This window comes from Suricata suricatta, chromosome 2 (genome assembly GCF_006229205.1).
Source record: "Suricata suricatta isolate VVHF042 chromosome 2, meerkat_22Aug2017_6uvM2_HiC, whole genome shotgun sequence".
Taxonomy (NCBI): domain Eukaryota; kingdom Metazoa; phylum Chordata; class Mammalia; order Carnivora; family Herpestidae; genus Suricata; species Suricata suricatta.
In genome coordinates this window covers 134668894-134694637 of record NC_043701.1, presented here as the reverse complement: position 1 = coordinate 134694637, position 25744 = coordinate 134668894, and the positions used below count along the sequence as shown (strand labels likewise).

Genomic DNA, 25744 nt, shown 5'->3' with positions numbered 1-25744 from the left:
ATATGAAGTTGAATAGGAGTGAAAATGGGCATTCTTGTTTTTATTCTTCATTTTAAAGGAAAAGCTTTCAGTCCTTCACCATTGCATGTTTGCTGTAGATTTTTCAAGTATATCTTTTTTATATTGAGGTAGTTTCTTTTTACTTTTAGTTTGTTGAATGTTTATACACATCAGTTGAGATGCTCATGTGTTTTTTCCCTTTATTCTGTAATGTGGTGTTTTACATCAATTAGTTTTCTTATCTTAAGACAACCTTTTCCAGGAATAAATTCCCCTGGTTATGGTGTATTATCTGTTTAATATTCTGTTAGCCAGTATTTCACTGAGGATTTTTCATCAATATTTGTAAGGGATGTAGGTCCATAGTTTTCTTGTAGAGTTTTTGGTCTTGATGTAAGGGTAATGCTGGCCTCATAGAATGAAAAAGGAAGCATTCTCTCCTCTTCAGTTTTCTTGAACAGTTTGAGAAGAATAGGTATTCTTTAAATGTTTGGGAGAATTCTCCATTGAAGCCATTAGGTCCAGGGCTTTTCTTTGTCAGGAGATTTTTGATTACTGAATTAGTCTCTTTACTAGTTACTAGTCTATTCAGATTTTCTATTTCTTTCTTAGTCTTAGTAGGCTTTTTGTTTTTAGGAATTTGTCTAGGTTATTTGTTGGTATGCATTTTTCATAGTACTCTCTTATAATCCTTTGTATTTCTGTAGAATCAGTAGTAGTGTTCCTTTAATTTTTTCTTGGAGGGAGGGGCAGAGAGAAGGAGAGAATATTAAGCAGGCTCCATGCACAGCATGTAGCCTGACTTGGGGCTCAATCCCATGACCTTGGGGTCATGACCTGAGACAAAGTCAAGGTTTGGATGTTCAACGGACTCAGCCATCCCAGCGCCCCTCATTTTTATTTTAGTAATTTGAATATTCTTTTTTCTTAGTTTATATAGCTAAACGATTATCAATTTTGTTGATCTTTTTTAAGAGCCAACTTTTCATTTCATTAATTTTCTTTCTCCTTTTTTTAATGTTTATTTTTGAGAGAGAGAATATGCACATGTCTACATGCGAGCAGGGGAGGGGCAGAGAGAGGGAGACAGGATCCAAAGCGGGCTCTGCACTGACAACAGAGAGCCTCATGGAGGCTTGAACTCATGAACTGTAGTATTATGACCTGAGCAGAAGTCAGATGCTTAACCGAGCCACCTAGGTGCCCGTTTCATTAATTTTCTCTTTTTCTTAATAGTCTACCTAATTTACCTCTAATCCTTCCTTTCTTCTGCTAGCTTTGGGTTTGGTTTTTTGTTTTTCTCGTTTCTTAAGTTGTAAAGGTAAGTTATTGCTTTGAGATCTTTCTAGCTTTTTAATGTAAGCATTTACATTAAAATCTTTTTAAAAATATATTTAATTGTCAAGTTGGTTTCCATATAATACCCAGTGCTTATCCCTACAAGTGCCCTTCTCCATGCTCATTACCCCCTTTCCCTTTCCCCCCTCCCCCTTCAGCCCTCAGTTTGTTTTCAGTATTCAAGAGCCTCTCATGATTTGCCTCCCTCCCTCCCTCTATTTTTCCCTCCTTCCCCTCCCCATGGTCCTCTGTTAAGTTTCTCCTGTTAGACTTAGGAGTGAAAACATATGGTATCTGTCCTTCTAAAATTTTTTTACACCACTTTCACTGTGTCCTGTAAGTTTCGGTATGTTGTGTGTTTGTTTTCATTCGTTTTTAAGTATTTTCTAACTTTATGATTTCTTTTTTGTTCCATTGGTTGCTTAAGAACATGTTTCATTTCCACAAATTAAAAAATCTGCTAGTTATACTTATGTTACTGATACCTAACTTCGCATATATTTTACTTATGTTATCTCTGTCTTTTTCTGTGTGTATATGGTTTACTACCATTACTATCTCCTTTTCATTGTCAGCTGGAGAAATAAATTACTTCTATCTTCATATTGAAATTGATTTTCATGGTGAGAATATACAGTGGGGAAGAATTACTTGTTAAGATGTTTTCTTGCTCACCTCTCTTTATTTGGGGTGAATATCAAGTGGGAAATCTGACCATAGTACAACAATATTAAACAAAAATTCCATTAAGCTGGAACATAGGCCTATTATTTCCTATTTATAGTAATATTAGACATTATTAACATTTTTGATAAGATCATAACCTTATTTTTTTTAATTGGCCTTTGGTATAAGATATCAGTTCATTTAATAGATATAGATATTAACTATGTAGTATGTACCAATCATTCTGTTCAGTTCTAGGGATACAATAATGAGTAAGACTAATATAGCTCCTTGCCCTTAGGATACTTATATTATTAGGATATAGTATGATGAATGCCTGAGTGAGAATAATTTAGGATACCATGGGAACACATAGAAGGAAGCCTAATTCTGCACTTCATAAAAGACATAAAGGAAGGCTTCCTGGAAGATACATTAAAAATTAGGATATGAGACAAGGAATTAACCAGGAAATTGAGGAAAAGAATGGGCATGAGAAGAGTGTTCCAAGTAGGGAGAATGTGTATAGAGGCCAGAGAGGAAAGAGAGTATTATATCAGCTGCCTTAACAAGTAATTTGTTCAAGAGGTGAGTGTATGGGGTATAGAAATGTGGGTTTATGAGAGTAGTGAGAGAGGAGGCTAGATATGTTAAGCAGAAGGGCTTTGTAAACCATGTAGAGAAGTTTGAAATTCTCTGAGTGCAATGAGGAACCATTGAAAAGTTTTAAATAGAGAAGTTACATTATTTTCATTTTAGGGACATAATTGTGACTGTAGAATGGAGATTGGATTGGGACCGGGGGATAGGAACAAAGAATTCAGGGAAGAGGCTGTTGTAAAAATTTAAGAGATGATAGTGGTAGCTAGTAGGTATAGAGAGAAGAGGACAAGTTCATCAAGCTGTTTAGGAGGTGTAATGGTGAAATTTGATGGGTTTTTGGCTTGAACAACTATATAGGTTCCATTCAGCAAAATAACACAAAGGAAGCAGGTTTGGTGTATGTGGGTATAATAAATTTCATTTAGCTTACTGTATTCCTTTTTGTTTAAATCTTTATTCTCTTCTCATCAAAATGTTATTGAATATTATTTAACCCTGATTTTGCTGTGTTTAGTTATAGGAAATTCACTGGGTTCCTTGAATTCTTCATCTTTAAAAAATTTTTTTAATGTATATTTATTTTTAAGAGAGAGAAAGTGTGAGCAGGGGAGGGGCAGAGAGAGAGGGAGAGAGAGGATCTGAAGCAGGCTCCGTGCTGACAGCAGCAAGCCTGATGTAGGACTCAAACTCACAAACCATGAGATTGAGATCATGATCTGAGCTGAAGTAGGATGCTCAACTGACTGAGCCTGAAGGCGCCCCTGAATACTTCATCTTTTATCTAGAAATCAGTTGATAAGATTTTCATAGAGAATGGCTGAAAATTAGACACCCTGAGGATATGTGCAGTTGTTATTCATTGATACAGTATCCTTTCTCATTTACTTTGTGTCTCTTTATTGACATTTCTTCTTCAAGTCACTATTTTGGGTTCAGTTTTTATTGAATTTTTCTCTCATGCAAATTCCTTTTAAGTAGAGTCCCTGAAATTTTCTAAGTATATTATGTCCTATAACTGGTAAAAAAATAACACTAGAGTGAATAATAAACAGTTTTTAGGCTTTTCTTATTCTCAAAGATTACATTAAAAGATCACAAATGTGTTTGAAGGCTCCTTGTACACTTTTCCTTCTTTTCTCAAGGTAATATCTGTTCCGAACTTGGTGTGTATTCGTCCATCTTCTTATACTTCACTGCATAGATTATTGTGTTTCTAAAATTTACATAATATATTTTGTGTATCTTTTCTCACTCAATTTTTTTAGCAAATTCATTCACATAAATTAAACTCCTCTAATTGCTGTATGGTTGTATATGACAATTTATTTATTGATTCTCCTTCGCATGGGTGGACATTTTGGTTAGTTCTAATGTTTTGTTATGTCAAACAATGTTTTGGTAAACATTCTTGTATATGTATCCTTTTGCACCCATGCAAATGTTTCTTTAAAGAAGTCACGGTATATTCTTCTTCAGCTTTACCAAATATGGCCAGATTGTTCTCCAGAGCATGCACCAGTTTGTACTATCACTAGCAGTGTATAAGAGTTCCCATATCCTCATTAATTGCCAGTCCTTGGTTTTGTCAGACTTAAAATTGTAGCAGTTTAGTTGTGAAACAATCAGGGTGAGAATAGGGGGAAGGATATTTGTATTTTTGATTGTCTCAAAACAAAAAAACAGAAATCAGAGAAAAGCTTGTTTCAGTGGAAGATTACTGATGCCAGGTTACTCCCTGATTTTTTTTATTTATAGTGTATTGTCAAGTTGATTTTCATGTAACACCCAGTGCTCTTCCCCACAAGTGCCATCCTCCATGACCATCACCCCCCTTCCCCTTTTTCTCTCCTCCTTCAGGCCTCAGTTTGTTTTCATTATTCAAGAGTCTCTCATGATTTGCCTCCTTCTCTCTCCTTAACTCTTTTTTCCCCTTCCCTTCCCCATGGTCTTCTGTTAGGTTTCTCCTGTTAGACCTATTAGTGAAAACATATGGTATCTGTCCTTCTCCGCCTGACTTATTTCGCTTAGCATGACACCCTCGAGGTCCATCAACTTTGCTACTAATGGCTAGATTTCATTCTTTCTCATTGCCATGTCCTATTCCATTGTATATATAAACCACATCTTCTTGATCCATTCATCAGTTGATGGACATTTAGGCTCTTTCCATGGTTTGGCAGTTGTTGAGAGTGCCACTATGAGTATTGGGGTACATGTGCCCCTATGCATCAGCACTTCTCTATGCCTTGGGTAAATCCCTAGCAGTGCTATTGCTGGTTCATACGGGAGTTCTATTGATAGTTTTTTGAGGAACCTCCACACTGTTTTCCAGAGTGGCTATATCAGTTTACATTACCACCAACAGTGTAGGAGGGTGCCCATTTCTCCACATCTTAGCCAGCATCCATAGTCTCTTGATTTGTTCATTTTAGCCACTCTGACCAGTGTGAGCTGGTATCTCAGTGTGGTTTTGATTTGTATTTCCCTGAAGATGAGTGATGCTGAGCATTATTTCATGTGTCTTTTGGCCATCTGGATGTCCTCTTTGGAGAAGTGTCTGTTCACGTCTTCTGCCCATTTCTTCACTGGATTATTTGTTTTTCGGGTGTGGAATTTGGTGAGTTCCTTGTAGATTTTGGATATTAACCCTTTATCTGATAATGTCATTTGCAACTATCTTTTCCCATTCTGTTGGTTGCCTATTAGTTTTCTTGATTGTTTCCTTTGCAGTGCAGAAGCTTTTTATCTTGATGAGGCCCCAGTAGTTCATTGTTGTTCTTGATTCCCTTGCCTTTGGGAATGGTCGAGTAGGAAATTGCTGTGATTGAGGTCAAGGAGGCTGTTTCCTGCTTTCTCCTTAAGGGTTTTGATGGTTTCCTGTCTCACATTCCATTTTGAGTTTATTTTTGTGTGCTTGTTTCTTTTTTTTTTTTTTTTTATAGCCCTGTTAAATACAGGGCCTCAAAAAATTGGGTTAAGACTCAGAATCGTTCCTCTCCACGGAAATCTTTAGTAAAAGGCAAAAGATTTATACGATCTGAAGAGAAACCAGAGTATGTGTGTGCTTGTTTCTTGAAGTAGCCATGAAAAGGAAAACAGACAGAAAACACACAGGGAACAAAAGTATGCAAACGCACAGACAAATCAAATAAGCAAACCAAAAGGGGTTAGAAAAAAAGAAAAGAAAAGAGAGGAAAAGAAAAAAGAAGGGGGTTACAGAAACAACAACAAAGGGCAGGGCGGAGAACCTTCAGCAGGCTCCACACTCAGAGCAGAGCCCCAGTGCAAGGCTTGATCTACAACCCTGGGATCATGACCTGAGCTGAAACCAAGAGTCGTGCTTAACCAGCCGAGCTACCCAGGCGCCCCTTATTGGACTACTTTAAATGCAAATCCTAGACATAATGTCGTTTAATTCATAAATAATTAAATATGTATATCTAACTGATTGGTCAGGTCTTTTTAAAATAACATAATCACTGTTATCCAACCTAACAAAATGACATTATTTCCTTCGTATAACTTTATATCCAGTCAATACTTAATTTTTCTGTTGATCTCAAAGGTATCTTTTTACAGATGCACAGTTTGGTTGTAGCTTTTAAGGCTTTTTTATTCTTCTCTTTCTCCCTCCTCTTTTCCTTTCATTGCACTGAATATTTGGAAAAACCTGGTCATAGGTCTTCTGGACTGTACATTTTGGAGTTGCCTGATTTCTTCTCTTGTGTGAACTTGTTCCTCTAACTCCTGTTTTCCTCTAAACTGGTTAGAGCTTGAGACTCCATTAGATTCTAGTTAAGTTTTTAAATTAACTCCCTAGGTGGCACTCTGAACATCCTGTTGAATTTTATGACCAGATACTTAACAACTCATTATGCTTTTTGTGCTAGTGCTTGTTGAGTAGCTTCACTGGTAGGGACTGATACACGTCTATATGAAGTTTTCCATGAATTTCATCTAATTGTTTTGGCAGCTTTTGATGATCATTGCCTAGAACTATTTCATTAGGGGTTGCAAAATTTTGATTTTCTTATCCCATCATTCCTTCTACTTTTATTAGCTGGAATTCAATCAGTAAGAACTTCTGGAACCATTTGGTTACCCTGAACTAGAGTTTATATATGAAGAGGAAGATAAATCCTTGATTGTTTTTCTTATATCAATATTCAGAGTAATGAGTTGAAGTTATAATAATTTCCAGTAGTGACCACTGAATTTTTTATCTGAAATATCATTATAAACTCATGGATTTCATATATTTTTATATTTCAGTTTTCAATGAAATTCAATGAAATTTCAATGAAATAATGTATTTCATTATATTATTTATTAGATGTCCAGATATCCTATTGAGGCCAGTGGGATCATCTTTAGATTGGGTAATTTGTCTTTTTGAAAAGATCCTATTATTCTTTGCTAGCAAGGAAATCTAATTTTTTGCACAACTTTTCCCAAACTTATTTCTACCCCAAAGCAGGAAGAATCAGGCCTTGATTCTTTTTTGACTTGTTTATTTATTTTGAGAGAGAGTATGATCACCTGAGTGGGAGAGGGACAGAGACAGAAGGAGAAAGAGTATCCCAGTCATCAGTTTGTGAGATCAAGATCATGACCTGAGCTGAAATCAAGAGTCAGGCACTTAACTGACAGAGCCACCCAGTGACCCCAGGCCTTGATTCTTTTTAACGGAGAGTGACATTTAGGAAGTAGAATGTAGCTAGGTTTTAGGGATGTCTATTGCCATTGACTTTGTCATTCATTCTAGATCTTTTCCATGGACAGAGATAGGAAATATGTGAGTTCATGTTGTTAATTCCAATTAAAGTATCCAGGTATCTCATTTGATTTACTGTTTAAAGATGGGATGTTAGGGACGCCTGGCTGGCTCAGTCAGGTAAGCATCCGACTTCGGCTCAGGTCATGATCCCACAGTTCGTGGGTTTGAGCCCCGCTTCGGGCTCTGTGCTGACAGCTCAGAGCCTGGAGCCTGCTTCTGATTCTGTGTCTCTTTCTCTCTCTGACCTTCCTCTGCTTGTGCTCTGTCTCCCTCTGTCTCTCATAAATAAATAAATGTAAAAAAATTTTTTTAATGATGGGATGTTATATGGTTGCTATCATTCTATTCATATCACTCAGTTATACATCTTGTTTGTTATTTTTTATTTTTTAAAATATTTATTTATTTGAAAGTTTATTTTGAGTGCGTGCGCGGAAGAGAGCTGAGGGGCGGGTACACGGCTGTGGGCCTGGCTTAGGCGAGTTTAGACGAAATGCAGGACCCCAATGCAGACACCGAGTGGAATGACATCTTAAGCAAAAAAGGGCATCTTGCCCTCAAAGGAAAGTTTGAAAGACTTAGAAAAGGAGGCAGAAGAGGAGGAACAGCAAGTTCTTCAGCAGTCAATTGTGAAAACCTATGAAGGTATGACTTTGGAAGAGCTGGAGGAAAATGAAGACGGATTTAATGAGGAAGATGAACGTGCTGTTGAAATGTACAGGCAGCAAAGACTGGCTGGGTGGAAAGTAACTCAACTAAAGAATACATTTGGAGAAATTTTGGAGGTCTCAGGAAAGTATTATGTTCAAGAAGTTACTAAAGCCGGTGAGGGCTTATGGGTAATCTTGGCCTTTACAAACAAGGAATTCCCCTCTGTGCCCTCATAAATCAGCACTTCCATGGACTTGCCAGGAAGTTTCGTGATATCAAATTTATGAAAGCCATTTCAACGACCTGCATACCCAATTATCCTGATAGAAATCTGCCTACAATATTTGTTTACCTTGAAGGAGATATCAAGGCTCAATTTATTGGAGCCTCTGGTGTTTGGTGGCATGAACCTGATAATAGATGAGTTGGAGTGGAAACTGTCAGAGTCTGGAGCAATAAAGACAGATCTGGAGGAAAACCCTAAGAAACCAATTAAAGACACTTTGCTATCCTCGGTGCGGTGCTCTATTCCCACAAGAAGGGACAGTGATTCTGAGGATGACTAAGGCTATGGCCGTGGTAATGTGCCAAACTTCCTTGGTGTGACACATCATCTGGATTTTAAAAAAGGATAAAGGAGAAATGTCTTTTGGCTTTTTGTCTTTTACAATTATGTTTCAAATCCTATAGATCTCAGAAATCATTACTGGGAATCCTATTACATTTCTTGGAACTTTTTAAGTTAATAACATTTCCTTAAAAAAAAAAAACCAGCTGCTGGTAAAAAAAAAGTCTATTTTGAGAGAGAGTGCATGTGTGTGCACATGTGAGAGCACAAATTGGGCAGGGGCAGAGAGAAGGAGAGACAAAATTCTAAGCAGGCTCTGCTCCATCAGTACACAGCTGGATCTGGGGCTCGAACTCATGAACTGTGAGATCATGACCTTACCCAAGAGTAAGAGTCCAACACTTAACCAACTGTGCCATCCAGGTACCCCTATTTATTTATTTTTAAGAGAGAGAAAGCACGCGTGCAAATGAGAGAGCGGACAAGTGGGAGGAGGGCCAGAGAGACAAAGGGAGACAGAGTCCAAAGCAGGCTCCAGGCTCTGAGCTGTCAATGCAGAGCTCTGGCAGGGAGGCTGGAACCCACAAACTGTGATCATGACCTGAGCTGAAATTGCATGCTTAACCTACTGAGCCTCCTAGGCACCCCTGTTTATTTCTTTATATAGCTTTTTTTTTTTTTTTTGGTTCTTATTGAAAGTAATGGTAATTGTACAGTATTTGAAAAGGTAGGAAGGTATAAAGATTTAGGGAACAATTTATAATCCCTCTCCCAGGGTATCCATTTAGCATTTTGACATATTTCTGTCTAGATTTTTCTGGCTTTCCTATATGGCACTTGAAATTATCTTTCTGAATGAAAAATGCTGATCCATTATGTTGACATATCTGCCCTGCTTTTAGTTTATTATAGTCTTTAGCTATAATATTTGGCTCAGCTACAAAAAATTATACAAGAAGGTGTTTTTTCCTCAACCCTTAGTACTAAACTCAAGAAAATAATTGAAAAGTAGGATCAATTCATAGACATAAAATTATTACTCTTGTTTCATATTGCCACATGTCTTAATAGTAAAGTTACCAGTTTCCTACTCCCTCCCCTAGTAAATTTTGCCATTTATATGATATAGTTTGATACAAACTTCTGGAGTCATAGTGTACAGATTCTAATTCTGGTTCTTTGCTGTGTGACCTTGAGCATAATAGTTAACCTCTTTATACCTTAGCTCCTCATCTGGATTGCTTTGAGAATTAAATGAGTGAAAAATGCCTGGCCCATAGTAAGATTTCAGTAAATTTAGGCTGTTGTTTATAAATATTTTTCTGGGGCACCTGGTGACTCAGTCAACTGAACAGCCAACTCTTGATGTTGGCTCAGGTCATATGATCCCAGGATCATGGGATCAAGCTCCACATTGGGCTCTATGCTCAGTATGGAGCCTGCTTGGGATTCAGTCTCTCTCTCTCCCTCTCTCTCTCTCCCCCTCCCTCCCTCCCTCCCTCTCTCTCTCTCTCTCTCTCTCTCTCTCTCTCTCCCTGCCCCCTCCCTTTCTCTGTAAAATAAAAATAATAACAAAGTTAAAGAATCTTTTCTTCAGGGTCATTTTAATATATTTCTTTAGGGGCGCCTGGGTGGCTCAGTTGGTTAAGCCTCTGACTTCAGCTCAGGTCAGATCTCACGTTCATGGGTTCGAGCCCCACGTCAGGGTCTGGGCCTGCTTCTGGTTCTGTGTCTCCTTCTCTCTCTGCCCCTCCCCCCTCATGCTCTGTCTCTCTCTGTATCAAAAATAAATTAAAAAAAAACACACAAAAATATATTTCTTTAATGATTAGTGAGTTTTTTCTCAGGTGTTGTAGTTTCCTATTTTTATTTTATTTCATGTAAACTGTCAAATATCCTTTATCTTTTAACTAGGTTTGTTTTGGTTTGTTTGTTTTTAAGTAGGCTCCACACCCAATGTGGGGCTTCAACTCACAGCCCCAAGATCAAGAGTCACATGATCTGTCAACTGAGCCAGCCAGCTATCTCCTTTTCTTAAGATAGAAGTTTTATTTCATAAACCAGTTGACATACCAACACCAAAAGCACAACTGATTAAAAATTAATGTTAGACTTCACCAAAATTAAAACTTTTGTACTTCAAAGTATACCATTAAGAAAGTGAAAAGACAATAGGTAATAGGAAAGAATATGAAGTCATATTTCTGATCAGGTACTTGTATACAAAATATATAAAGAACTCTAAAGATAATGAAAAGGATCAAAGTTTTAAATGGGCAAAGGATTTGAATAGTTATTTTCCCCAAGGGTGATATACAAATGGACAATAAAACATATGAAAACATACTTAGCATCAGCATTAGGGAAATACAAATCAACATAATGAAATACTACTTTATACCAAACAAAATGACTATATTAAAAAAATAAATGGATAACAATAAGTATTAGGATGTGTAGAATTTGGAACCTTCATACATTGCTTGTGGGATTGTAAAATGGTGTAGGCATTTTGGAGAACAGTTTAGCAGTTCCTGAAAATGTTAAGCATACAGTTGCTGTGGGACCCAGCAATTCCACTGCTGCATATAAGGGTGATAATGGTAATGAAAACAAATGTCCACACAGAAACTTGTGCGTGCATATATGTAGTAGCAGTATTCACAAAAGCCAAAAACCTGGAATCAACTCAAATGTCCATCAATTGATAAAGTACAGTCTTTTCATACAATGGACTATTGCTTGGTGATAAAAAGGATGCTACAACATGAATGAACCTTGAAAGCTGTATGCTGAGTTGAAAGAAGCCACTCACAAATGACCCTATGTTGCATAATTCCACTTATATGAAATAAGCAGAATAGACATATGTAGATTCAGAAAGTAGATGAGTGGTTGTATAGGGCCAGAGCAGGGAGGGGGAGATAATGGTTACAAGGTTTCTTTTTGGGGTAATGAAAATGTTCTAAAATTAGATTGTGGTGTTGGTTGCACAAACTCTGAATATACTAAATACTATTGTACTCTTTAAATGGATGAATTTATGGAATGTAAATTACATGTCATTAATGCTGTTGGAGTGAAGTGGAAGGGAAAAGGGAAAGAACCAATTTACACGTTTGACTCTGTTCCTGTCCATTCATTTCTTGCACAGATTGTTGGTTAGGACTAAGATGTATGTCATATGGTAATTCCTGCTGTGCTAGAAAATTGCATGCTTTAACTTAATTGATGTTTCCTTTTGGTATGATGGCTGATAATTGAAGTCTTGGGTTTTCTAGGTCCATGACCCCTATTAGTGTGATTCTTAGCATGTTTCGTTACCTTGTAGATTGTTCCTTTGTTCATAAACTTGGGATAATTCTTGTTTTTCCTACCTCAGAAGGGTGTTGTTAAGTTCAAATGAAAGTGAGATAGCACTTTGAAAGCTGTTTAGTCCTAAGTAAATAGAAAGTAGTATTAAGATTTCTAAAGTTCTCTATATTTTCTTTCCATAGGAGTAAAACACAAATCTTTTCTAACAGTTGAGGACTGTTTTGAGTTGGGTAAAGTTGCCTACACAGAAGCAGATTATTACCATACAGAATTGTGGATGGAACAAGCACTAAGGCAGCTGGATGAAGGCGAGGTTTCTACCATTGATAAAGTCTCTGTTCTAGATTATTTGAGCTATGCAGTATACCAGCAGGGAGACCTGGATAAGGCACTTTTGCTCACAAAGAAGCTTCTTGAATTAGGTATGCTAACTTGCTCTAAATAAAGATTATATATATAAATTATAATTATAAATAATAATTATGGTATGTAAAAAGTGCCAGGCTATGTGATAAGATAAATATATATGTATAATTCTGACATATGACTGCATATCTTGTCGTATATATATATAATGATAAATATATATAATTCTGATATATGTGTGATTTTGGTAAGTGTAATTTGTCATGTAGCTTTGGTACATTTTTGTTCTTTTTTCAGGTTTTATTTAAATTCCAGTTAGTCAACATATGGTGCAGTTTTAGTCTGAGGTGTAGAATTTAGTGATTCATAACCTACATACAACACCTGATGCTCAGCACAACAAATGCCCTCCTTAATTCCCATCACCTATCTAACCCATCTCCCTACTCACTTCCCCTTCAGCAACACTCAGTTTGTTTCTATAGTTAAGAGTCTCTTTCTCAGTTTGCCTTTCCACCTGCCTCCCACCATGTTAATTTGTTTTGTTTCTTAAATTCCACATAAGACTGAAATCATATGGTATTTGCCTTTCTCTGACCTATTTTGCTGAGGATTATACTCTAGTTCCACACATGTCTTTGCAAATGGCAAAACTTCTTTCTTTTATATGGCTGAGTAATATTCTATTTGGTACTTTTTATTTGTTATAAGTCAAGAATCTGTTAGACAAATTTTATCCTCTCCCTGTTTATACGCTAAAGAAGTGGCAACTGATTTTTCTCAGCTAATGGTCCTACAGTAGTGGCTGTGCTACTTTGATGTATACTCTTCAGGAACTTCAAAAATGGACCTAAACTAGCTAATTCAGTCATCAAAAATGTTCATTTACCATGTTGCTATATTAAATATTAACCAGTTTCCTTTGAAGAATGTTTTGTGTTTTTGTATTTCATATTTAAAATAATTTTCTGATTTAAAATAGACTGAAAATATAATTGATTGTCATATTCAAATATTAGATAATGTGATATCCTTTGAGGATTTTATTACTGATGTTTTGAACTTGTTTCTCTAAGTATGGTCCAGGGACCATATGCATCAGAATTACTTGAATACATATTAGAAATGAAAAATGTCTTGATTTCCACCCAGACCTACTAAATTAGAATCTGTGGACATTGAATTATATGCTAATAAATTCAGGTGGCCTTTGGTAGATAATGAAGCTTTAAAACTTTTCAAAAATTATTTTTATGAATAGGTTATATGTGTATTTTAGAAGAGTCCAACAATTTAAAAGAATTGGCCATCTGAAAATGAACTTCTGATAATTAGGTTAATTCTTGGTTGAGTGAGTTAATAAATTGAGAGGTTAGTTCAAGTACCTTTTCTCAATATTTTTTAGTAATTTTTTTCTCTTGACTTAAAGAATATTTTATTCCTTATAAAATTTTTTTAAAAATAGAAAAAGATAATGGAAGAGTCATCCAGAAGTCTACCACTGAAAGATTTTCACAATCACAATATTTTTTTGTTTCCTTGTTTGTAGTCTATACCCTCTTTCCTGAACATACATACTTTTACCATTCTTTTTACAGAGTTAAGATTATATTGTATATCATAACATATATTGTGAACAGTTTCTCAAAGACAAATATTTTACAAATCTAAGGCTAGATTTCCTAAACACTTCAGTTAATATCACACGTGAAGTTTCTGAGTATTGTTCTGCCTTTTTTTTGTGTGTGTGTGGTGGTTTAGATTTTTATTTTTTCTCTAGGATGGGTGGAGTAGTCAGTCTAGTCCTCTTTTCCCCTACTAAAAGATAGCTTAAAATGATGACTAGCAATTCAGAGGCAGTTAGTGGATTCTGCTTTATTTGAAAATTATATCTTTAGCTTCTCTTTTTCCATCTCACTTAGAATTTGGGGACTGAAATTAACTCAATCCTCAGAAGTCGGCTGTGTTCTGCATTTATAATGTATCTGTGGTGAATGTTGTTTTTGAACTGTATATACTGTCTTTTCCATGATGATTACATATCTGTCTCAGAAAAATCTTTTCTATTGCTAAAATAAGTAGAATGAGTGATATTTTAGAATTAATTTGGCATCATATTGATCATATTTGGCTGATTAGTAAGTTCTCAAAGTAGAATATTTGATACTTTGAAATAAATGGCTGATTCCTTCTCTGGAGCTCTTTGTATATAGAGTGACAGTATGTGATTTACTGGGCCAGTACTAGTTTATACCTATTGTTTTGGAATAATCATTTTAATTAGTGCCTCCCTTTACTCTCATAAGTGTCCCAGTTGGAAGGTAAATTTTATGATCCTGTATTTTTATATTACTATATTCTGATGCTTGAACAACTATAAACTTAGTCATGGACATGCTTCCTTTCTATCCAATAGATCCTGAACACCAGAGAGCTAATGGTAATTTAAAATATTTTGAATATATCATGGCTAAAGAGAAAGATGGCAATAAATCGTCAGATGATCAATCCGATCAGAAAACCAAACTGAAGAAAAAAGGGGTTGCTGTGGATTACCTCCCAGAGAGACAGAAGTACGAAATGCTGTGCCGTGGGGAGGGTATCAAAATGGTAAAGTGGAAAAGCCAATTGTGTGTATGTATGAATGTGTGTGTGTGTGTGTGTGTGTGTGTGTGTGTGTGTGTGTGTGTGTGGTGTGTGTGTGTTTGTACATAGTTCTAGAGAAAATCAGAGTTCTTTTATATTCAAGCCTACATGATAAAAATTAGAATTAACTTAAAATATTACAATATTATAGTATACCATGTCACCTTATTGTGGGTGTCACACTTAATATGCTCCAACTGTTAGGAAAATAGCTTTAGAAAAAAGCTTTATGGTATTTTCTTTCTTTTTGGTAATATAACTCTTTGCATAGGCCAAAAGAGGCTTATTTTTTAAGATGAGGGATGAGATCATTTAAAGGATATGATCATTTAAGCTTTTACTTGTATCTTAATACAAAGGAGATTTCTGCAATCTTAAGTAATAGAGATAATACACCATTCTAACCCATCCTATGAAACAAAGAATTCATGTATATAATAATCTTTTGTGGTTTTGCTCCTGGTTGATCATGACACGATTGCTTAGTGAAATGTGTTAGTCTATTTAGGAAATGTTTAAAATGCAGAAAGAATTTCAACAGATTTTGGTTTTAACATTTTTTAAAATACTCAAATGTGTCTATAAATATCCCTTTCTTTATTGTATATCTATATTTATGAATTTATGACTCAGAGTACCAGTACTTCAGGGTGTTAAAAGGCCAAAAACAAAAAAGTTCAAGTCTGTAGAGCATAGGATTTTGTTCAGCCTCAGGACTTTTCAGAGCCCTTTTATGATAATGTACATCATGGATATGCGATACATTGTTTCCCAACATTAATAGATCATGGAACCCTTTTTTAAGGAATATCATGGGGTACTAGCGTTCAGTTGAGTGTGGGGATATGTAGAGGGAGTGAGTAAATTTTTGAAGTAGGTACTTTTAAGTATAAACATTTGAATAGTGTTGTAAGGTTTTCTCTGCTACTAATAAACTCAAGTTGGGCTTTCCATTTTTATATTGATGACTTATTGGTATTTGAGGACTTATTGTTGACAGCCTAATCTCTAATAGCAAATGCTTAGATGATATCTATGTTGACACTTTCGATAGCAAAGTTCATGGAGTCCTGGAAGAACATGCTTACTTTTGCTTTGGTGCTCAGGAGTAAATATAAGGATAATAACACTCTTATAAACTCATGAAATATTTTTCTAATTTCACATCTATTTTATTATGCATCTATTGAAGATAAAGATTCAAAAAATAACCAAAAAAACCATTGTCATACCTAAAAAAATCATAGTATTTCCATAATATCATAAAACATCTATTTAGTGTTCAAGTTTCCAATAGTAAGCAAATATTTTTTATTGACCTTAATAACTCTTAAAGAATGGATCAAAATAGAGCCATAGGTATAAAACAAAAGTCTGCTTAATTTGCCAGTTGATATGACACACAAACATGTCAACTCTGCCCAAAAATCAAGGTATCGTCTTTGGTTAAATTCACCTCATCATTATATCAAAGACTTCTATAAACAAATAAATCTTTAGATTTTTTTAAAGTTTGTTTTGCGAGAGAATATGCATGCACGAGCAAGGGAGGGACAGAGAGAGACAGACAGAGAGAGAGAGAATCCCAAGCAGGCTCTGAGCTGTCAGTGTAGAGCCTGATGTGGGCTTGAACTCAAAAACCATGAGATCATGACCTGAGCCAAAACCAAGAGTTGAATGCTTAACCAACTGAGCCACTCAGTTGCCCAACAAATCTTTAGATTTGACTCTAGGTAAATAAAAGTACATGGAGAATAAACATAAATCATGATTTATTTGTCTGAGTAGGTTAGCTAATATTTAAAACAAAAACTAATATTATTCCTACTTCATATATGATATACTTGTTCAATCAAGAGAAGATCTGCAATGGAATAACTTATGTTGAAAGGAACATTTGTTTTAATATCCATCAATAAAAGCACTTGGCCTTCTTTAATAATTTATTTTCTCTTTTTTGGGGTTACTCATTTTCATCTTTGCTTTTTAAAACTACCTAACTAAATTTATTTATTTATGCTGCAAGCATTTAACTGGGAGGAATTTAGGAAAACCTGATGAGGTTTTGTTTTGTTTTATTTTTCCTTTTAGAAACTTTTTTTTTCCCTGGGTGCTTCCCAGTTACTTTGTGAAGTTTGGAGCAATGCTGATCATTCATTTCGTATTTTCATAAATATTTCATTATTTCTTTCATATTTAATATTTCAACTTTATTTTAATGAGACAAGGGTTGAAAGAGAAACCCTACTGTTTTTCTTATAAGGACTAGCATCTCTCCCAGAAAATAAACATTAATAAAACTTTTAAAGTGCTGAATGTCCCATTTGATGCAAAATACTGTTTCTTTTGTGTGGTCTTCCATAAATGCTCTATTTATACACAAGAATGATTATTGTTTCTTTTCTGCATAGGAACAAGCATTAAAAATATTATCACTCTAATATAGTTATCATTTTTGTAACTTTATATTTAGACTCCTCGGAGACAGAAAAAACTCTTTTGCCGTTACCATGATGGAAACCGGAATCCTAAATTCATTCTGGCTCCAGCCAAACAGGAGGATGAGTGGGACAAGCCTCGTATTATTCGCTTCCATGATATTATTTCTGATGCAGAAATTGAAATTGTCAAAGACCTAGCAAAACCAAGGGTAAATAATGTTTTATCTTTTTTTCCTCTCAATTTACTTTACCCATATATCAGTTTTACCTTTGTAAGTTACAAAAACAATAATTGATATGGCAGTAGTCCCACAGATAGTTTTAGATATTATTGTCACAACATAATGGAGTTGTTAACTAAGCTCTATTTATACCAATTTTTCCTTACTTTGTTATTAGCACAAGTAGTTAACCCTGCAGCTGGGTTGTAAGCACTTAATTATGAAAATCATAGATGAGATTTTTATTGACACTTAAATTTGTGTTTCAGCATCTTCCTGAAAAAGTTTTGTATATATTTTCAAAACTTTAGTTTTATAGATTAATCAAAGACCAACTCCTCCTATCTTCTATATTTTTATCTGAAAGAATACTTGAAGTATTTTTATTTCCCTTTGGGCACATTATTACTAGAAAGATATAATTGGATACAGTCATGCTAATTTGAAATAAGGACATCATAGTTTTCTGAAATTAACTCACATCATTTATCTTAAGAAAAACAATTTATGTAAATACAGTCCCAAAAATTTAGTGTTCAGCATAGAAATTCTTCTTTTATAAGAATGTGAGAGTGCTCGCTTCGGCAGCACATATACTAAAATTGGAACGATACAGAGAAGATTAGCATGGCCCCTGCGCAAGGACGACCCGCAAATTCGTGAAGCGTTCCATATTTAAAAAAAAAAAAAAAAAAAAGAATGTGAGAAAGACCACCCTGTATGCTCTTCTTCTTGCCTTTTTCCCCATTAGCTTCTTGTTATTGATCAAGATCTCTATTTGATATCATTGATAGTAAAATATAAACTGCCTCACTTTTATAAAGAGACTATTAAATAAACACTAGGCATATTTGTGCTCTCTTATTACACAAGAGTTGGCAAATTTTTTCTGTAAAGGTGCAGATAATATATTTTAGGCTTTGCTGGCCATACCATCTGTCACAACTACTCTAGTTTGCCACTGCAAAAGCAGCCGTAGAAAATATATAAATGAGTGTGGTTATATTTCAATAAAATTTTGTTTCTAAAAACCGTTGGTAGGACATAGTTTGCTGATCCTTGTTATATTATAAAGATTTAATTATCTGGATATCTGTACTGCAATATAAACTGAAAGTCAAAATTTTTGTTGTTAAATTTTACGATTCCAAATTGGTAATTTTTTTTTTTTTTTACCAAAGATTACATTTTAAATGGAAAAGGACTGCTCTAGTATGTATGTGTCTAAGGGAATTCTTATCACTCTTTCAAGCAGAATACTACTAATATCACATCATACTCTGCCAGTATTGTTTGAATTCCTATTTTACTCCATTCTTTGTGGTCCATAAACCAAGTAAACCAAAACATCTTGGTGGAATATTAAGAATTCGTTTCAACTTGGAGAGCAAGTCTTAGATCTCTGAGTTTGGAGACCTCAGTCTTCAAAGGGGATGCCTCAGTTAGATTATTTTATTCAAAAAATTCAATGGCAATATAAATTTTATGCTCTTTTGTTAATCTCCAAATCACCCTTCAGTTTTTTTAAGTTTAAAGTCCTCCTTATCTTGGTTGTCATCTCTTTCTTACTATTTTTCTACATTTATGAGTTCTTTTCATCTACCTTTCTGTTAAGTCCCAAGATTATCTCACTGTAAAAGTGAAATATATGAGCATATATATTGAAGAAAGAAAAGATAGATTTTGAAACAAATTTTGAACAACATTAACCTTTGCAAACAGTTTCATCACTAAAAATAACTAAAATCAAAGGTTTGAAATGGATCATTAACTGCAAATAGCCATTCTTATAACTTAGACTTTAAATTTTAGAATTTCTTTTTCCTCACAGTCCCATCATCCAACCATTGAAAGAAACTTAATTTATCTCTTTTGTTTGTGTCTCCTCCATTCATGCAAAGCAAAAACAAAATTTTTAAATTAACAAAAAAAAATACAAAAAGCTAAAAAGCTTTCAAGTTTCAAGGCTTAACACAAGGTGACTGAAAGTCTATGAAGTTATTTTCTTTTTTCATCCTCCTTTGTAAGAATCCCAGAATTCTAAATGGTTGGATAAATGTGATTCATTTTTTTTGTTTTGTAATGCGACTATTTTGATGGTTGGCTTCACAGCTGAGGCGAGCCACCATTTCAAACCCAATAACAGGAGACTTGGAGACGGTACATTACAGAATTAGCAAAAGGTAAGAGATGTGTATGTTGCATATTTTGCCCTCTAACGAGTGTTTTGTACATCCTACAGGAATTATTCATTTAAGGGAAGTAGGTCATTTTCAGTCTCCAGCTCAAGTCACTGCCTATTTATATACGCATGGGTAAAATGCTTTGTGTTTCACAGGTCTTTCCCTTTAACTAGAAGTTTCTTTTTAATCTTTAATTGGTCTGTTATTTTTAGGGAATTAATATGCTTTGCATTTCTCTTTAGGTCAGGAATCCAATCTCCAGGAAATGGCTTGATACTTGTTTTCTGTTTTCTTTTTCTTGCCAAAGGGGGAAGCAACCTGGATTAATCTGGGAGTAGTCTTTGTTTATATAGTTCTCTCAGATTCATAAAGGCTACAGTGAATTCACATCATCCTTCATGGTGATGTATTGGCATTTATTCGTTCATCTTGTGAAATACCATTGTCATTTTGGAGTAATCTGTATTCCTCCTACTGGAGTTATTTTTAAAAACTTGCTGACTTGAAAGTTAGCAATGGAAAGAACAGAGTTATGCTTCCTATCTCAGTCTTCCAACTACTATTATTCATGAACTAGTTGCCTTTTACTTTGCTAGAGAGACTTAACAATAGTTTTATCTCAGTCAGAGTTATAAAAAATAAACTTAAAGAGACTATTAACTATTCTTTTGTCAAAATACTTAAGGGACATTAAACTTCTAGATCTGAGAAAGCTCCTGTGAAACCCAGTGCTATAAATCATTTACATACAGCTTCAAATGATTTTTTTTTAAAAAAAGTGAAAGGACAATAAATCTACAACAAAAATATGTCAACCCATTTTCTCTTGATTTAGAAGTGGCTTTTCATTTATTGCCACCTTTCTAAATGTTTTTGCTGATTTGAAACCATTACCTACCATCCAGACCAATCTGAACCCTTCCAATGACCTGTGGCTTGGCAAAACCAAACAAAAGCCCAAAATTGCCTGCTACGTTAGTAAGTCCTTGTCCTTTCTCTTTTTTTGTAGCTGAGCCGAGCTACAGTACATGACCCTGAGACTGGAAAATTGACCACAGCACAGTACAGAGTATCTAAGAGGTAAGGGAGTAATGGAGAGAATTTTAGTCTCATTTGGACCATTTTCTTTCTTGAGAATCTATTTTCATAAAACCCATGGTATGGTTTCTAAGACCTATACTTTAGGCATGACAGCCATGCCTGAATTTTCATGTTAGACTAATAAACAGACATGGTTGTGGGGCAGTTAACAGAGATTTTCCAGAAGTAACTTACTAGATTTCAAAATGCCTGCTGAGTCTTCCCAAACCCCACCTGAAAAGTAAAGTTGTGTGCCTATACTGAAATAAGAGAAGTTCCCAAAGAACTGTCATAGAAACAAGGCCTAATTTGGCTTCTATAGTAAAGCAAAGGTTAAAAAGTCTCTAAGTCACCAGAATAGCTATAGGTATTGAGAAAGTGCGTGCCTTGAAGGATTCCATAACAAATCTTTTTAAGTCAATTGGTTTCAAATTCTTTGCTTTTAACAATGTTTAAAGAGAATCTACTTCTTAGCTGATAGATCTTGGAAATAATTTTTAACAACAGGTTACTGTGTAACTAATGTATATAACTTAGAAGGAACCCACAGAATAAGTGACATTATTCCAACAAAAGTCCTTTTCCATCTACTTATTTATAAAGGAGATTTCTCAGCTCTCATGAAAATGAAAATACAAATATCGTTGAATGTTAAGTTTGGTCTCATTCTAGAAGTAAGTAATATTTATCCACAATTATAATACCTAATTGAAAATAACAAAATAAGAAACATCTCATTAGAAACATCTTAATATATTTTCACTTTTTATATTGGATAATGATTATTTAATCACATCATTTAGACCAATGTGTACTAATAATTGTAATAACTCATTCCAGAAGACATTATTTATTTATTTTATTTATTTATTTTAATGTTTTTATTTATTTTTGAGACAGAGACAGAGCATGAACGGGGGAGGGGCAGAGAGCGAGAGCGAGAGGGAGACACAGATTCGGAAGCAGGCTCTAGGCTCTGAGCTGTCAGCACAGAGCCCGACGTGGGGCCTGAGATTATGACCTGAGCCAAAGTTGGAGGCTTAGCCGACTGAGCCACCCGGGCGCCCCGACGTTATTTTTTTAACTTAGACCTTTATGTTTTAGGAATTTATATCAATCTGTAAAGGTATTTTTGTTGTAGAGAGGTATAATGTAATAAAAGACTTCTAGGCATAGAAATGTATATCTCTAGGACAAGGCCTCTCAAGTTCAGCATTACTGACGTTTTCAATCAGATAATTCTTTGTTGTTGATGGTTGCCCTAAGCTTTGTACGAGCTTAGCCGCATCTCTGATCCACCAGATGCCAGTAACACCCTTCATCCCAGTTGTGACAGTCAAAAATGTCTCCAGACATTGCCAATGTCCCTTGATAGGCAAAAGCTACCCCTCCCACCAAAGACCTCACCTCTCCACCCATGTTGGAAGCCACTATTCTAGGATAAAAATGGAATGAAAATGCAGTTCAAGAGGAAAAAAATTTTTTGAATATTACTGCTGTAAGTCATAGCAAAGTACTATGAAAGCTGTACAGAATGCATTGTTTCCCTGCTCTTTTTGGCAAAGCTCCATGTCATTTAAATGGTAATAACCTTCAACATCCTTGCACACATTTCGTGGTTTCCTAACCGTCTGACCTATACTACCTGCCCCCCTGCCCCAATTAGAAGACTTGGAGAAAATGTAATCTCTGTGATATGATTTTGATTTCAGGGAGATGAATAGATGGGAAGGATTTGCAGAAACTAATTTGGATACTGTTTTGATGCATGATTTATAATGCTTAATTGCTTTATAATTAACTTTAAATTTCAAGTTAAACGTCAGCTAATTTTCCATTATACATGTTGAAAGAGAGGCCTTAACTGTTTCCATTCTATTACAGAATATTATTCATGTGTTAAAAAATAAACCTTTAGTCGTGGGGGTAAAAGAAAAAAATTAACCCATTATATTTTTTAAAAAGGAGCAATTATATATTTTACCAAAGATTATTAACATGGTTTTAGGCATTTTTACTGTCATAAGGCTTATATCTAAATTCTCCAGATTTGGGTGCTTTTAGGAAGCACATAAAATGAAGTTTTCATGAACTTAGTTCTTTGGAAGTCCTTTTCGGAAATTTTTTTATATATACAATGGACCTTTTGAAGAAATAGCCAGCCCACAGAGTCATTGGACCCTTCCCAATAAGGCGAAATAAATTATTCTTGGAAAGGTGAACTACAAACTTTTTTCTCCTTAAGAACTAAATATTTCTAAAATTCTGAGCTTATTTTTTAATATTCTAATTTTATACCTCTGAGAAGTAATTTTACTGGATTTTTTAGGAAGACACAACCATACTTTATATTATATATAGCAATAGAAGGCATTTAGCTAGCAGCATTAGAAGTATTAGAAGACTAACACCAGAATAAGTTCACCTGATCTCAGCAAAGTGTGCATAGAGTATGTTTGTGTTCAAAATCACCTAGTAACAATAGAATTCCACGGCACAGTGATATTTATATTCACTCAAGGAAAATTGTTCAGCAAGTCTTTTAAAAATAAAATATATATGTTGAGAGAGAGGCCTTAACTGTTAAATAATTGGCTCCATGAAATATCCTATACGTTTCATATTTAACAAAAAGTTTTTGTTATTTTAGAAATTTATTAACTATGTTGAGATGTTTTCTACCCATTAGTGTAAAAATCTGATTTTTGAAGATGCCGACAAGTAAAATAAATGAGTGTTTTATGTTTCCTTCATACATTATACCTCTGAAAAAGGCATCTCAAATGAAAAGCAAAAGAATTTATATGTACTGATGTCAGATCATGTGATTCCTTTTGCTGTGGGAACATCTGTATTTTGAATGGGTCAGAAAGGAATTTCAAATATTTGTATTTTGAGAAATTTCTAAGTGATTGCATCATCTTCTGAGGAAGGAAAATCTGTCCCTGTCTCCTAGCAAATAGAATTTTAATTGAGTAAAGTATCTGTGGAAATCGATTACTGTTTATTTACTTGATTGACTATCTCTAAACTTTTGGTAAGGCATCTTGGTCCTTTCATATATTATCCTTTCCGATATTAAGAAAGAAAATCTCAAACTAAAAATTTACTACGGCTTGTTCTGCTAATAATTTGGTTAAATCAGAAAAATGAAATTTTAGTTTTGGAAAGGTAAACATTGAGTTACTGAAAAGGCAGTTTAGTTATATGAGCTCATAAAGTCCAATTAAAATAATATAAAGAGATTTGCAAATAAACAGTCTGGTGTGGTAGAGAAAGCTTCTTTGATTCTGGTGGGTTATTTTTGGACGTGGTTTTCATTTTCTTACTCTGAAGTACAGATTTCCTACAATAATGACATTTTCTTATGCTTGAGATTTAATTTACCCACATAAATAAGGAACAAATGCACTATAAAAGTGTATTAACATATATTAATATTATACTATAAAAGCAAATACAAATATCTTTGAATAATTTCAGATGTTTTTTAAATTGGAGTCCCTTTTAACAACAACATTGCTCTCTTTTGGGTTGAACAGTGGTTCTCAGCTCAGATTAAAATAACTAAAATGGACAGATCTATAGTGTTACTGCATAATTGTCCCAAGGGCTGGGGTAAATCCCAGTCTAGATGATCAGCCTTTGTTAGCCATCAAGCACTTACAGAGAGCAAATCTTTTTTTTTTTTTAAAGACAAGTATTTTTTTAATGTTTATTTTTGAGAGACAGAGAGAGAGAGAGTCAATGAGGGAGGGCCAGAGAGAGAGGGGGAGAGAGGATCTGAAGTGGGAGCGGGAGGTGGGAGGGTGCGGAACGCACAAACTGGGAGATCATGACCATAGCTGAAGTCAGCCACTTAACTGATTGAGCCACACAGGCGCCCCAAGAGCAAAACTTTTAATAATTCTTCTGTAACTGGCACTTTGAGTCCTGAGTTACTTTTTGTCTTTGCAAAAAAAATCACATAGTGCTTTTACTTTAGCTGTTTGTAAAATGTCCATTTTTACATGTGTTGAGTTAGAAGAAGGAAGTAATGATACCATTCAAATTATATCACTCACATTTTCCTTTGGAACTTTTGTGACATTCCCCAAAACCTCAAAAATGTTTTTTTCTATTTACTTGAACATATGTACTAATTAATGTATCAGAAATATAGTAATGAAGTGTGAGAATGTTGTTCCCTACTCAAATAGAGCATTCCAGTGACATTGTAAAAAAGCATATATTAGAAGAATAACAAACACTTCTTAATAAAAAAATTCATTAGAAAGGAAAAAACATTGAAACATTACTCTGAATATACATCTTAGCTCTTGAGTTCCTATGATTAAGACCAAAAGGAATATAGTTTGTATTATCTAATTAGTAATGGGAAAAAGAGAAAATTACATATAAAATTATCTGGAGAAAGAGATAGGGTTTTCTTGTGGTACTAAATGGTGTTGGATGCTGAGATACCACCTCACACCAGTCAGAGTGGCTAAAATGAACAAATCAAGAGACTATAGATGCTGGCGAGGGTGTGGAGAGACCGCACCCTCCTACACTGTTGGTGGGAATGTAAACTGGTGCAGCCACTCTGGAAAACAGTGTGGAGGTTCCTCAAAAAACTACCCATAGAACTCCCTTATGACCCAGCAATAGCACAGCTAGGGATTTACCCAAGGGATACAGAAGTGCTGATGCATAGGAGCACATGGACCCCAATGTTCATAGCAGCACTGTCAACAATAGCCAAAACATGGAAAAAGCCTAAATGCGCATCACCTGATGAGTGGATCAAGAAGATGTGGTATATATATACGATGGAGTACTACATGGCAATGAGAAAGAATGAAATCTGGCCATTTGTAGGAAAGCGGATGGACCTTGAGGGTGTCATG

The 25744-nt window shown here is 34.9% G+C and overlaps 1 protein-coding gene, 2 non-coding genes and 1 pseudogene across 5 annotated transcripts in view; 3 read left to right on the top strand and 1 right to left on the bottom strand.

Moving 5' to 3' along the window:
• The window catches only part of P4HA1 (prolyl 4-hydroxylase subunit alpha 1), a 79971-nt gene that overhangs the window by 25529 nt on the left and 28698 nt on the right, over positions 1–25744 (top strand). For 2 of the 3 annotated variants that reach the window (XM_029931901.1, XM_029931903.1), the window contains 4 exons: positions 12101–12340; positions 14701–14894; positions 17404–17580; positions 20785–20855. In XM_029931901.1, coding sequence (XP_029787761.1) covers positions 12101–12340; positions 14701–14894; positions 17404–17580; positions 20785–20855 — 682 coding nt within the window. Of the gene's footprint in view, positions 1–12100; positions 12341–14700; positions 14895–17403; positions 17581–19704; positions 19776–20784; positions 20856–25744 lie in introns of all 3 variants that reach the window. The other variant, XM_029931902.1, reaches the window with a different exon arrangement.
• LOC115286079 lies at positions 5548–5664 on the bottom strand. Its single transcript, XR_003905838.1, has one exon. It is a non-coding gene; the product is annotated as a U5 spliceosomal RNA (small nuclear RNA).
• On the top strand, positions 7878–8650 carry LOC115285533 (annotated as a pseudogene).
• Positions 18165–18271, top strand: LOC115286089. Its single transcript, XR_003905848.1, has one exon. It is a non-coding gene; the product is annotated as a U6 spliceosomal RNA (small nuclear RNA).